General features: G+C 45.5%; 1 protein-coding gene across 4 annotated transcripts in view; it reads right to left on the reverse strand.

Moving 5' to 3' along the window:
• Positions 1–1,581: 1,581 nt before the first annotated feature.
• Positions 1,582–15,045, reverse strand: part of KCNIP1 (potassium voltage-gated channel interacting protein 1) — a 1,763,666-nt gene continuing 1,750,202 nt past the window's right edge. For all 4 annotated transcript variants that reach the window (XM_069763875.1, XM_069763876.1, XM_069763878.1 and 1 more), the window contains one exon: positions 1,582–2,012. In XM_069763875.1, coding sequence (XP_069619976.1) covers positions 1,965–2,012 — 48 coding nt within the window. In that variant the 3' untranslated portion in view covers positions 1,582–1,964. The remainder of the gene's footprint in view (positions 2,013–15,045) is intronic.

Consider the following 15,045-nt stretch of genomic DNA (forward strand, 5'->3'; position numbering starts at 1 on the left):
CTTTTCCCTCCAAATCAGGATGTAAGTCGGGGAGCTCACCCTAAACAGGCTTAGAGCTCCCCCTTCTTGTCTGGAGTGTGAACATGTTGCATGTGTGTGATACCTGAACGTGGCTGTCTTTCATTGCCTTCAGACATGACATAATTTCTCCCCTGAAAGGATAACGACATCACTGCGACGACCAGGACACTGAGGCGTCGCATATTCATCTATTCTCCCTGCATGTATGTCATTTAGCTTTTCAAAACTGAACTTTCCCTTCTCAGCCCGTAACAAAATTTGGTATGTCATCCAGCTTTTCAAACCTGAACTTTCCTATCTCAGCCTGTATTAAAACTTTGTATGTAATCCAGCTTTTTAAAACTGAATCTTTCCTGTCTCAGCCTGTAACAAAATTTAGTATGATTTTCAACTAAACCCTGCTATATTCCCACTGTTATTTATGACCTTGTTTACCCTGGCTTAATGGTATACACCTGGCTCTCTTAATTATCTGACCAAGGTGAGCACAGACTACTCCCCTCTGCTTCACACCTGAATGCTCGTTGTTGCACATTTACTGTATAGCATAAGTCTGCCAAGACATCAGTCTGCCCAGTGTATCTCATAAGTGTATCATAAAAGTGTTATGCTCAGAATTAATTTCAAAATGATGTATAGAGATTGTACCATGACATCTGACATCATTGCATTCTAATCAGCATGTATATTTGTCTTTTCTCCCTGCAAGTATGTCATCCAGTTTTTCAAAACTGAACTTTCCTAGCTCAGCTTGTAACAAAACTTGTTATGTCATCCAGCTTTTCAAAACTGAACTGTTCTATCTCAGCCAGTAACAAAACTTGGTATGCTTTTCAACTAACCCCGCTATATCCCCAATGTTATTTAAGACCTTGTTTACTCTGACTTGACCATATACACCTGGCTCTCTTAATTATCTGACAAAGAAGAGCACAGACTACTCCCTCTGTTTCACACCTGAATGCACTTTGTTGAACATATATTGCATAGCATAAGTCTGCCAAGACGCCAGTCTTCCCAGTGTATCACATAAGTGTATCATAGAAGTGTAATGCTCAGAATTAATTCCATAATGATGTGTAGAGATTGTACCCTGCCATCTGACATCATCGTACTCTAACCAGCATGTATATTTATCTATTCTCCCTGCATGTATGTCATTCAGCTTTTCAAAACTGAACTTTCCTATCTCAGCCCGTAACAAAATTTGTTATGTCTTCCAGCTTTTCAAAACTGAACTTTCCTATCTCAGCCTGCAACAAAACTTGGCATGTCATCCAGCTTTTCAAAACTGAACTTTCCTATCTCAGCCTGTAACAAAATTTGGTATGATTTTCAACTAAACCCTGCTATATCCCTAATGTTATTTATGACCTTGTTTAAAATGTTTATTGGAATTGTGACAATGCAGATATTTAATAGATTTGAGGTAAGGTCATGTAAATAGCATGTGTGAACATTGTGCTGACTGCTAGAGGTCCAAAGTATTAGAACCTATTAGAAACCAGTCAATTTGACAAATTAGTAATAAAATACTCCATAAGATATCTTTCTAATGTGTTCCTTAAACATAGATAACATTTTATTAATAATATATCTTCCAATATCAGTAAATATCTAAAGAAGTTAACGTCACAGATCTTCTAACTATATCATGTTAGAGAAACAGAAGCATATACAATTAACAAAAAATGTCTACAAATTAGAAAATAAAACTAAATCAGATGTGTACATTTAAAAAACATGCATCTACGTAACAAATCCAATGTAATAGAAAAGAAAATGTGGAACTTGTTGCTTCTATGGGTACACAAAAAATGATTTTTTTCGATATTGAAAAATGTTTCAAATGTCAGGACAATACTATTTTTATGTTTTGTTGTAATATTTCGTGATGTGAAACTATTTTTCATTGTAGTTCTCCATAGGAATTGTTCTTCATGTTACATAACATTTTCAAACAGTTGCAATGATCTCATAATATTGTCATCCTAAAAGAAAAGAAAACAATAATAAAAGTTAAAATTTAAAGTAAGATTACTTTACTTTTAGTAAATATTGCTTTATCAAGTAAATTATACCCCCCAAAATTGTTATGTTAGACTAGAGACCAGAACCATAGATCTACTTCAAGACCAACTTCTTTTTTATTTTTGTGCTGTTGGTGTGCCTGATGTGTGGCATGTGTGGCATGTGTGGCATGTGTGGCCTGGTGTGCTGTGTTGGTGTGACAGATATTAGAAAAAACTTTTTGACTGTGTGGGTGATCAAAGAGTGGAACAGGCTGCCACAAGAGATGGTGAGTTCTCCTTCCATGGAAGTTTTCACACAGTGGCTTGACAGATATCTGTCTGGGATGACTGAGTGAATCCTGCTTTGAGCAGTGAATTGGACCAGATGACTCAGGAGGTCCCTTCCAACTCTACTATTCTATGATTTTATGATTCTTTGGCAGCACACATAGATGGCATCCTGACACACAATAATGCATATTCCACTGCACATGAGCGATTTTACCTTGTCCATTTAGGACAAACACACATGGTGTTAGGGTTCAACTTCCCACCTATGCACAGGGGGAATCTCGGGCCATCTCCGCTGCGGTCTCCCATTCTTCTCCTGCCACAGTGGAGCCTGCTCAGCGGAGACATCGGTCCCAGCGTCTCGCTCAGTCTGACTCTGTGCAAAGGGTTACTGCTGCCTTTCCAGCTTCTGCCATTGTAGCCAGTACTGGGCAGCGGCAAGCAGTCATTTTTGGGACTCAGTACTGCTTTTGCCCTTCTGAGCTTGCCCAGGGTAAGATCTCTCGTTGGAGATCAAGGGTTGCATGCTTAGATACTGCAGCAAATCTCATTGGTCCCCTAGGAAAATCCTGAAGGTGCTCAACTTCTGTGGTAGCCTCCCATTGGTCCTTCAGGGAAGGTCCTGTACTTGCTGCAACTATAAAAGGTTTGCATGGCCGCATGGCCATGCGCTAGTATCAAGTCATGTCATGAGTTTTGCGCCAATGTGGTCATTCATGTGTGTATTCAGGGCCCTGGCTGAAATAAGCCACTAGAATACTGGCTACTCCGGTGAGGAGATTGCATGATTGCCTCTTTGACTGCATGACAACTAATTGCTATCTGCTCGGCAGTTGCTGTGTACTCCTGTGAGCTAAACAGGACACTGTGCTTTCTTTATAGGCGACTCTGTGAAGTAACAGAGTTTGATTCTACCTCCATATAGTGCCGCCATTTGCCAGCAGCAGATTCTCTCCTGCACGGTGGACCCCGGGCTGCGAACGCACCAAATATCATCTCACTATTTACTCGGTGTGTTCCGCCAGCCCTAACACATGGTGGCCTACAAAGCTGTGCACTCTTATTTCGATGTAAGGCTACTTTCACACTAGCGTTTTTCTCCAGACGTCGAAAACCGTTGTTTTGTGCAAAAAACAGATGCGTCAAAAAAGGTGAAAAACAGATGCAACGCATACACTATTTTGACGGATCCTTCGCGAATCCGCCAAACGGTTCCGTCGAAATGCTGTATGCGTTGCATACGTTGCATCCGTTTTTACCATCCATTGCATCTGTTTTCATGACGGATCCGTTTTTTAAAATGGGAGTCTCCCAAATGTGATTGGCTACTGGAAAATAGGGAAAACTATATACTGACTGTACTTACAGCCCATCTTTGAAAGGGTTTAGAGAAAGTTGTAGAGATGGAAGGAGTACTTGGGAGGATTGCGAGTGTGGTAAATGATGTTATTTTCGAGACAAATCGCCTGGATATTATAGTGCGGGAGAAGGAGGAACAAGCGAGACAGAGGATTCTTCTTCAGCAACGCCGACGGAGAAGACTATGGGTACATCCGATTAATGAACTGCGGATGACCCGGGGCGTTCAGTCAACCCTCTATCTGGAGTTGCGGCAGAACCCAGACAAATTCTACAACTACGTTCGGATGAGGCAGGAGCATTTCGACTATTTGCTGGAATTACTTGGGGATGTCATCATGAAGCAGGACACACGGATGAGGCTTGCCATCACACCGGCAGAGCGGCTCCTGGTGACACTGCGGTAAGCCTCTTTTTTTTAATTTTATTGCTCATATGTAATGTAACATGCTTCAGAAAATACTGCGCTGAAACATTGCGTAGCATTTTCTGCAGCATGTATTTTTTTTTTATTGTTTCTGGCCATTACACTGCCTCTTTTTGTAATGTTATTGCTCATATGTAATGTAACATGCTGCAGAAAACACTGCGCTGAAACATTGTGTTGCTTTTTCTGCAGCATGTAATTTTTTTTATTGTTTCTGGCCGTACAACTGTTTTCTGTTCAATGCATTTTTTATTGTGTGTCCCAGCAGAACAACACTTTCCACAGTGCCATTTATTATTGAAACTTAACTAGAAAAAATAAAAAAACAGTTGGTCTGTGCAATTTAATTTTAACATGTGTTTTTTTTTTCACAGCTTCCTTGCTACGGGTGAATCCTTGACGTCACTCCATTATCAATTCCGGCTTGGGTTTTCTACTATTTCTGGAATAGTGAAAGAGACCTGTCGGGCGATCTGGGACACTTTGCAGCAGGAGTATATCCCCCAACCAACACTGAACATCTGGCTGACAAGCGCAGACCTGTTTGAGAAAATTTGCCATTTCCCAAATTGTGTTGGTGCCGTTGATGGGAAACACATACGGATTGCAAAACCAGCAGGATCTGGATCACAGTACTACAATTATAAGAAGTACTTCTCTATCATCCTAATGGCTATAGCAGATGCCAACTGCAGATTCCTGGCTGTCGACATAGGAGCCTATGGCCGGTCCAACGACTCCCAAGTGTACAAAAACTCTCCGATGGGTCATTGCCTGTATTATTATTATTATTTATTTATATAGCACCATTGATTCCATGGTGCTGTACATGAGAAGGGGTTACATACAAGTTACAAATATCACATACAGTAAACAAACTAACAATGACGGACTGAAACAGAGGGGCGAGGACCCTGCCCTTGCGGGCTTACATTCTACAGGATTATGGGGAAGGAGACAGGAGGTTGAAGGTTGCAGGAGCTCCGGTGTTGGTGAGGCGGTAGCTCCGGTGTTGATGAGGTGGTAGCTCCGGTGTTGGTGAGGCGGTAGCTCCGGTGTTGGTGAGGCGGTAGCTTCGATAGTGATGAGGCAGCAGCGGTGTCAGTGCAGGCTGTAGGCTTTCCTGAAGAGATGAGTTTTCAGGTTCCGTCTGAAGGATCCGACTGTGGTTGATAGTCGGACGTGTTGGGGCAGAGAGTTCCAGAGGATGGGGGATATTCGGGAGAAGTCTTGGAGGCGATTGGATGAGGAGCGAATAAGTGTGGAGGAGAGAAGGAGGTCTTGGGAGGACCGGAGATCACGTGAGGGAAGATATCGGGAGATTAGTTCAGAGATATATATGGAGGAGACAGGTTGTGGATGGCTTTGTAGGTCAGTATTAGTAATTTGAGCTGGATACGCTGAGGGAATGGGAGCTGTTGTGAATTCTGTTTTGGAACTCCCTCCTGTGGTCATGAATGGTATTTCGGCGAGTTCTGTCCATGGACTCCCTCTGGTGGCTGTGAGTGGAGCTGCTGCTTCTGAGGTTCCTTCCACAGGTGACTTGGTTAATGGGGCAGCACGGTGGCGCAGTGGTTAGCACAGCAGCCTTGCAGCGCTGGAGTCCTGGGTTCTAATCCCACTCAGGACAACATCTGCAAAGAGTTTGTATGTTCTCTCCGTGTTTGCGTGGGTTTCCTCCGGGCACTCCGGTTTCCTCCCACATTTCAAAGACATACTGATAGGGAATTTAGATTGTGAGCCCCATCGGGGACAGCGATGATAATGTGTGCAAACTGTAAAGCGCTGCGGAATATGTTAGCGCTATATAAAAATAAAGATTATTATTAATTCTTAGGCTGACTGCTCTATTTAACTCCACCCAGATCGTTACTCCATGCCACCTGTCAATGTTCCAGTACTGGTTCAGTTCGTTCTTGGATCTTTCTGGTGACCTGTGTATTCCAGCAAAAGCTAAGTCCCTGCTGGTTAATTTTGTTGTTCATGTTTTCTTGTCCAGCTTGCTATTATGATTCTGTCTGGCGAGCTGGAAGCTCTGGGAGGCAGAGTGGCACCTCCCGCACCGTGAGTCGGTGTGGGGGTCTTTTTTTTCTGCGTGGTCTTTGTAGTTTTTGTGCTGACCGCAAAGTTACCTTTTCCATCCTCTATCTGTTTAGTCAGTCTGGCCTCCCTTTGCTGAATCCTCTTTCATTCCTATGTTTGTCTATTTCATCTTAACTCACAGTCAATATTTGTGGGGGGCTACCTTTTCCTTTGGGGAATTTCTCTGAGGCAAGGTAGGCTTTACTTTCTATCTCTAGGGGTAGCTAGCTCTTAGGCTGTGCCGAGGCGACTAGGCCTGTTAGGTTTTCTCCACGGCTATTTCTAGTGTGTGTGATAGGATTAGGGATTGCGGTCAGCATAGTTCCCACTTCCCAGAGCTTGTCCTATGAGTTTAACCATCAGGTCATTCCTGGTGCTCCTAACCACCAGGTCCATAACAGGTAGCCAGTGAAGAGATTTGCAGAGGGGGGAAGCGGAGGAGTAGCGAGGAGAGAGATGGATTAGTCGGGCAGCAGAGTTAAGGATGGACTGGAGAGGTGCAAGGGTGTTAGCAGGGAGGCCACAGAAAAGGATGTTGCAGTAGTCAAGGCGGGAGATGATGAGGGCGTGCACAAGCATTTTAGTAGATTGGGGGTTGAGGAAAGGATGGATCCTGGAGATATTTTTGAGCTGGAGGCGACAGGAGGTGGAAAGAGCTTGGATGTGTGGTTTGAAGGGCAGGTCAGAGTTGAAGGTTACTCTGAGGCAGTGGACTTCGGGTACGGGGGAAAGCATGATGTCATTGACTGCGATAGATAGGTCAGGTAAGGAAGATTTGTGGGATGGAGGAAAGATGATCAGTTCAGATTTGTCACATTGAGTTTGAGGAAGCGAGAGGAGAAGAAGGAGGATATGGCTGATAGGCACTCTGGGATTCTGGACAGCAGAGCGGTGACGTCTGGGCCAGAGAGGTAGATCTGAGTGTCATCAGCATAGAGGTGGTACTGGAATCCATGGGACTTTATGAGTTGTCCCAAGCCAAGTGTATAGATTGAGAAGAGTAGGGGTCCTAGAACAGAGCCTTGGGGGACTCTGTTATGAAAGATAATTCAGAACCACAATGGACATAGAGGTCAGCGCACATACAGTGACCTGACAATAACCCAAAAAACGAGAACGAGCTCTGAGACGTGGGAACTCTGTTTACTGCAATCCCTGATCCTAACAAACCAGACTAGAGGCAGCCGTGGATTGCGCCTAACGCTGCCTATGCAACTCGGCACGGCCTGAGAAACTAGCTAGCCTGAAGATAGAAAATAAGCCTACCTTGCCTCAGAGAAATACCCCAAAGGAAAAGGCAGCCCCCACATATAATGACTGTGAGTAAAGATGAAGAGAAAAACGTAGAGATGAAATAGATTTAGCAAAGTGAGGCCCAACTTTCTGAACAGAGCGAGGATAGGAAAGGTAACTTTGCGGTCAACACAAAACCCTTCAAAAACCACGCAAAGGGGGCAAAAAGACCCTTCGTACCGAACTAACGGCACGGAGGTACACCCTCTGCGTCCCAGAGCTTCCAGCAAGCAGAAAAAAACAAATTGACAAGCTGGACAGAAAAAAACAGCAAACAAATAGCAAAGAGGAACTTAGCTATGCAGAGCAGCAAGCCACAGGAACGATCCAGGAGGAAACAGGTCCAACACTAGAACATTGACTGGAGGCCAGGATCAAAGCACTGGGTGGAGTTAAATAGGGAAACACCTAACGACCTCACCACATCACCTGAGGAAGGAAACTCAGAAGCCGCAGTACCACTTTCCTCCACCAACGGAAGCTCATAGAGAGAATCAGCCGAAGTACCACTTGTGACCACAGGAGGGAGCTCTGCCACAGAATTCACAACAGTACCCCCCCTTGAGGAGCGGTCACCGAACTCTCACCAGAGCTCCCAGGACGACCAGGATGAGCCATATGAAAGGCACGAACAAGATCGGGAGCATGGACATCAGAGGCAAAGACCCAGGAAATTTTGCAGACTTTTCAGAGATGTCGGCTGAGTCCAATTATGGATGGCTTGGACCTTAACAGGATCCATCTCGATAGTAGAAGGGGAAAAGATAAACCCCAAAAATGAAACCTTCTGAACACCAAAGAGACACTTTGATCCCTTCACAAACAAAGAATTAGCACGCAGGACCTGAAACACCGTTCTGACCTGCTTCACATGAGACTCCCAATCATCCGAGAAGATCAAAATGTCATCTAAGTACACAATCAGGAATTTATCCAGGTACTATCGGAAGATGTCATGCATAAAGGACTGAAACACTGATGGAGCATTGGCTAGTCCGAATGGCATTACTAGATACTCAAAATGGCCCTCGGGCGTATTAAATGCAGTTTTCCACTCATCGCCTCGCTTAATACGACTGTTTAATTTATCCGTGCCTGAGCACACCGCTATGCGCAGTTATGTGAAGGAATCCCTGGAGAAGGGGCATATTCGCCCGTCATCCTTCTTGGCTACAAAAAAGAACCCTGCTCCCAATGGCGACGATGACGGGCGAATATGCCCCTTCTCCAAAGACTCCTTCACATAACTCCGCATAGCGGCGTGCTTTGGCACAGATAAATTAAACAGTCGACCTTTAGGGAATTTACTACCAGGAATCAAATCGATAGCACAATCACAATCCCTATGCGGAGGTAGGGCATCGGACTTGGGCTCATCAAATACATCCCGGTAATCAGACAAGAACTCAGGAACCTCAGAAGGGGTGGATGAAGTAATAGTCAGAAATGGGACATCACCATGTACCCCCTGACAACCCCAGCTGGACACAGACATGGATTTCCAAGCTAAAACTGGATTATGGACTTGTAGCCATGGCAACCCCAACATGACCACATCATGCAGATTATGCAACACCAGAAAGCGAATAACCTCCTGATGTGCAGGAGCCATGCACATGGTCAGCTGGGTCCAGTACTGAGGCTTATTCTTGGCCAAAGGCGTAGCATCAATTCCTCTCAATGGAATAGGACACTGCAAGGGCTCCAAGAAAAACCCACAACGCCTAGCATACTCCAAGTCCATCAAATTCAGGGCAGCGCCTGAATCCACAAATGCCATGACAGAATACGATGACAAAGGAGCAGATCAAGGTAACAGACAGAAGAAATTTTGACTGTACCATACCAATAGTGGCAGACCTAGCGAACCGCTTAGTGCGCTTAGGACAATCAGAGATAGCATGAGTGGAATCACCACAGTAGAAACACAGCCCATTCAGACGTCTGTGTTCTTGCCGTTCAACTCTGGTCAAAGTCCTATCGCACTGCATAGGCTCAGGTTTAAGCTCAGGTAATACCGCCAAATGGTGCACAGATTTACGCTCGTGCAAGCGTCGACCGATCTGAATGGCCAAAGACATAGACTCATTCAGACTAGCAGGCATAGGAAATCCCACCATAACATCCTTAAGGGCTTCAGAGAGACCTTTTCTGAAAATAGCTGCGAGCGCACCTTCATTCCACTGAGTGAGTACGGACCACTTTCTAAATTTCTGACAATATACCTCTATTTCATCCTGACCCTGACACAGAGCCAGCAAATTCTTCTCTGCCTGATCCACAGAATTAGGCTCATCGTACAGCAATCCTAGCGCCAGGAAAAATGCATCGATATTACTTAAAGCAGGATCCCCTGGCGCAAGGGAAAATGCCCAGTCCTGAGGATCGCCACGCAAAAAAGAAATAACGATCCTAACTTGTTGAACTGGGTCACCAGAGGAGCGAGGTTTCAAAGCCAGAAATAGTTTACAATTATTTTTGAAACTCAGAAATGTAGTTCTATCTCCAAAAAGCAAATCAGGAATAGGAATTCTCGGTTCTAACACAGAATTCTGAACCACAAAGTCTTGAATACTTTGTACTCTTGCCGTGAGCTGATCCACACATGAAGACACACCTTTAATGTCCATTGCTACACCTGTGTCCTGAACCACCCAAATGTCTAGGGGAAAAAAAAGGCAAAACACAGTGCAAAGGAAAAAAAATGGTCTCAGAACTTCTTTTTTCCCTCTATTGAGAATCATTAGTACATTGGCCTCCAGTACTGTTATGAAAGATAATTCAGAACCACAATGGACATAGAGGTCAGCGCACATACAGTGACCTGACAATAACCCAAATAACGAGAATGAGCTCTGAGACGTGGGAACTCTGTTGACCGCAATCCCTGATCCTAACAAACCACACTAGAGGAAGCCGTGGATTGCGCCTAACGCTGCCTATGCAACTCGGCACGGCCTGAGAAACTAGCTAGCCTGAAGATAGAAAATAAGCCTACCTTGCCTCAGAGAAATACCCCAAAAGAAAAGGCAGCCCCCACATATAATGACTGTGAGTAAAGATGAAGAGACAAACGTAGAGATGAAATAGATTTAGCACAGTGAGGCCCAACTTTCTGAACAGAGCGAGGATAGGAAAGGTAACTTTGCGGTCAACACAAAACCCTTCAAAAACCACGCAAAGGGGGCAAAAAGACCCTCCCTACCGAACTAACAGCACGGAGGTACACCCTCTGCGTCCCAGAGCTTCCAGCAAGCAGAAAAAAACAAATTGACAAGCTGGACAGAAAAAAAACAGCAAACAAATAGCAAAGAGGAGCTATGCAGAGCAGCAAGCCACAGGAACGATCCAGGAGGAAACAGGTCCAACACTAGAACATTGACTGGAGGCCAGGATCAAAGCACTGGGTGGAGTTAAATAGGGAAACACCTAACGACCTCACCACATCACCTGAGGAAGGAAACTCAGAAGCCGCAGTACCACTTTCCTCCACCAACGGAAGCTCACAGAGAGAACCAGCCGAAGTACCACTTGTGACCACAGGAGGGAGCTCTGCCACAGAGTTCACAACAGGACTCCAACAGAGAGAGGGTGGGATGAGGAGGTAGTATGGGAGTGGGAGACGCTGAATGTGCGGTTGGAAAGGTACGAGGCGATCCAGGATCGGGCAAAGTCTTTGATGCCAAAGGAGGAGAGGATCTGTAGTAGGAGGCAGTGGTCAACTGTGTCGAAAGCAGAGGACAGGTCTAGAAGGAGGAGTACAGAGTATTGTCCAGTAGCTTTGGCGGTAAGTAGGTCGTTAGTGATTTTGCTCAGGGCAGTCTCAGTTGAGTGATGGGGGCGGAAACCAGATTGTAGATTGTCGTACAACAAGTTAGATGAGAGGTGGGAGGAGAGTTCAGCATGGACGTGCTGCTCCAGGAGTTTGGAAGCGAATGGGAACAGCGATATTGTGCGATAGCTGGACATAGCAGTTGGATCGAGGGTTGGCTTTTTAAGGATAGGCGTTATTGTGGCATGTTTGAACGCAGAGGGGAAGGTGCCAGAAGTTAGTGATCGGTTGAAGAGGTGGGTTAGGGATGGGATAAGTGTGGTGGTGAGGTTGGGGAGGAGGTGGGATGGGATGGGGTCGAGCGCACAGGTGGTGAGGTGGGATTTGGAGAGGAGACAATTAAGCCCCCCTTCAGTGATGTTGGATAGGGAGGTTATGGGGTTTGGGCATTTGTCTGGTATACAAAGGGGTTGTGGTGGTTGAACAATGAAGACTTGCCTTGTCTGGTCGATCTTATTTTTAAAGTGTGTGGCAAAGTCCTCAGCAGAGATGAGGGAGGTTGGAGGGGGCAGTGGGGGCGGAGGAGGGAGTTAAAGGTTTTGAATAACTGTTTGGGGTTGTAGGATAGGGAAGATACGAGGGTTGTGAAGTAGGCCTGTTTAACAGAGGTGAGTGCAGATTTAAAAGAGAGTGTTGCTTGATTGAATACAGTGAAGTTGTTTTGCGAGTGGCCGGGCCCGGAGGTCGGTATATGACGGCCACTTGGAGCTTGGAGGGAGAGTAGATGCGGACAGAATGGACTTCAAAAGAGGGGAGGATAAGGGAGGGAAGAGGTGGGATTAGGTTAAAGGTACAGTTGGAAGAAAGGAGAAGGCCCACTCCTCCACCATGTTTGTTGCCGGGTCGAGGGGTGTGGGTGAAGTGGAGGCCTCCGTAACACAGCGCAGCAGGGGAGGCGGTGTCAGAGGGTGTTAGCCATGTTTCTGTGAGGCCAAGGAAGGCAAGATTGCGGGAGAGAAAAAGGTCTTGAATCACATGAAGCTTATTGCAGATTGAGCGGGCATTCCAGAGTGCTCCAGAAAGAGGGAGCAGGGGGGTGGGTGTCAGGGGCACGGGTTTCATGTTGGAAAGATTGCGGAAGTTCATGTTGGATAGGGAGTGATAGGAGGGAGTAGTAATGGGAGGTATGAGATGTGGGGGTCCAGGGATGGGATATATGTCTCCAGCAGTGAGGAGAAGCAGAGAGAGAGAGCGCAGGTGGGAGAAAGAGTGGCCGACTTGTTTTAAGTGTTTGTCGGACAGATTTGAGGTTGAGGAGCGGTCAGCAGAGGACAGGTGGGGAGGGAAGAGGGAGGGGGAGATGATTACTAGGTTAGAGAGTGCTGGGATTTGTGATAGCGAAGGAGAGAGAGGACTAGTGGAGCAAACACTGTAGGGGCATAGGTAAACATGGCGAAGAAGTAAGATGGGTTAATAGGAAAGCTAGGTCCAAGTAATAAGAAGTGCTTACTCAGAAGACGTACCCAGAAGAAACAGATACATAGAGTGGGGTCCTGACTCCTGCTGTGACTAACTGCCGTTGAAATAACTGCGGCGTCTGTATGCTTAGCTTCCGTGATGCTTTGCTGCAGGGATGCGCGTGCCTGACCCCACACGCGTGCACCCCTTAAGATGCAACTAAATTTATAGGACTGACTAAAGGATCAGGTGAGAGGGATTGTGGGTCCTTATTTGGGATAAATTAGCAATTGGCCAACACCCCAGGGGAGTTGCATACGGAGATGTATGGAGATGCATACTATTTCCCACCAGCCAGACCACTCCCAGGAACAACATGCCATACCTGTGTGTTGGTGATGAGGCTTTCCAATTATCGCCACACCTCCTTAAACCATATGGTAGCAGAGACTTAACCAGAACAAAAAGGGTATTTAATTACCGCCTCACGCGAGCCAGACACGTGGTCGAGTGTGCCTTTGGATAATTGACTGCAAAGTGGAGAGTTCTGCTCACTGCCATTAAACTGCACACCCAAAGCGTTGACTAGTTGGTGAAGGCCTGTGTGGTGCTCCATAACTTTGTAATTTCAAAGGAGCCAGTGTTGGTTGATGATGAAGAATTGGAGACAACCTTGTGGGATTACCGCAGCAGCTCCGTTCGCTCCGCTGGTTCTGTGACAAGAATGAGGGACCAGTTTGCGGAGTATTTTGTGTCGCCTGTTGGTTAGGTTCCATGGCAAGACCAAATTGTGTGACTTCTTTTTGTAATGTTTCATGGATGTTTCTGTAACAATTGTGTTGACATACCCCCAAAAAAACAGTTTCTACAAAGTGTGGTTTTCTTGGTAATAAAAACAATATGTTTATACCGTGTGGTGTTGTTTTTTTTACCTTTGCTTAGTTACACTAGTAGCTTACCTAAATTAATGCACAGACACAAAGAGTTGAGTTTAAAATAAAAAAACAATTTATTTGATTTTTTTTTTTTGCATTAGTGATCAAATTTTCACTTTTATTTTTTGTATAGAAAAAATAAACTTTTTTATAAACATTTTTTAAAAAAAAACGTTTTTATTAAACCATTTTAACAAAAAAAAAAAAAACTTTATAGACCTTTTTACCCCCCCAAAAATTAAAGGTCTTGATAGTGGGGGGTGGAAATAGTAGCAGAGGTAGTATCGGAGGTGTATGAAGTTTGGACCACGTCGATAGGTGGGGAAATCCTGCTTGTTTGGGGTGCAGTGGAAGGGGGGGGAATGTAGTAAGCTGACCAGAGGGGGGGGGGAAGTAGTAAACTGACCAGAGGGGGATGGTGTTGGGGTAGTCGGTATACTTACTGGGGAATAAAAGCTGGGCAATGAAGAAAACAGTGGGGAAGGCATTTGGTTTGTGGAACAGGATGGGTATTGTGACTGGGGTGGATATTGTGACTGGGGTGGATATTGGGATTGGGTTTGGTAATAGTGGGACTGGGGTGGAAGTCGGGCCTGGGATGGGGCGTGGTGTGGAGATGGGGTCGGGGGTGGCAATGTACTAGTGGCTGTGTGGGGAGGTGCGTGGGTAGTTTGGGGTTCATTCAGGGCCTTAAGAAGAGCATTATGGCAGCTATTTATTACCTGCATCTGCTGCTCAAAAGTTAGCTTTTCCATGCTCCTGAACATGGATTGAAAAAAAAAGGTTGGCTGGAGATTGACTTACATCTGAATGCAGCCTATCCAAGCGACTGCTGATTTCTCTGCTGGTTTCACTCATACAAGCTTCAACCATGTTGAAACCAGCAGTCACTTGTTCTCCCAAAATCTTAAAAGAACCTTGGAAGGATGCATTCAGATGCAAGAATTCAGGAGCATAGCTCCTTTCCTGACCCCTCTGTCGCTGCCGCCACGAACCTAATGGTGGTCTAGAGGTAGCAGGATCAGAGGGGTGGGGTAAAGGGAACGCTAACTGTTGAGCATCAGATGCAAGTAAGGAAGGCTGCAACAATGCTCCAGTGTTTGTGGCAGTGGAAGTGGATGGGGCGGTGGAAGTGGATGGGACAGAGGGGTCAGAGGTGTGGGGCCTACCGACGTGGCCCTCGGTGACGGAGTCAGAGATCGCTCCAGAGGGTGCCGAGGTCAATGCAGGTGCCCGATGGCTGCTGAAGGTGCAGTGAAAGAAAAAACAAAAACAATTAATATATTGATGGGAAAAAGCCCTGGCTGAAACCAAACAAAGCTAGACAGGTTAACATGGTTATTTAATGGGCTGTTCAATACTTACGCTCGCTCCAGCATGGTTTGCCTGAGGAAG

This window comes from Ranitomeya imitator, chromosome 4 (genome assembly GCF_032444005.1).
Source record: "Ranitomeya imitator isolate aRanImi1 chromosome 4, aRanImi1.pri, whole genome shotgun sequence".
Lineage (NCBI taxonomy): Eukaryota > Metazoa > Chordata > Amphibia > Anura > Dendrobatidae > Ranitomeya > Ranitomeya imitator.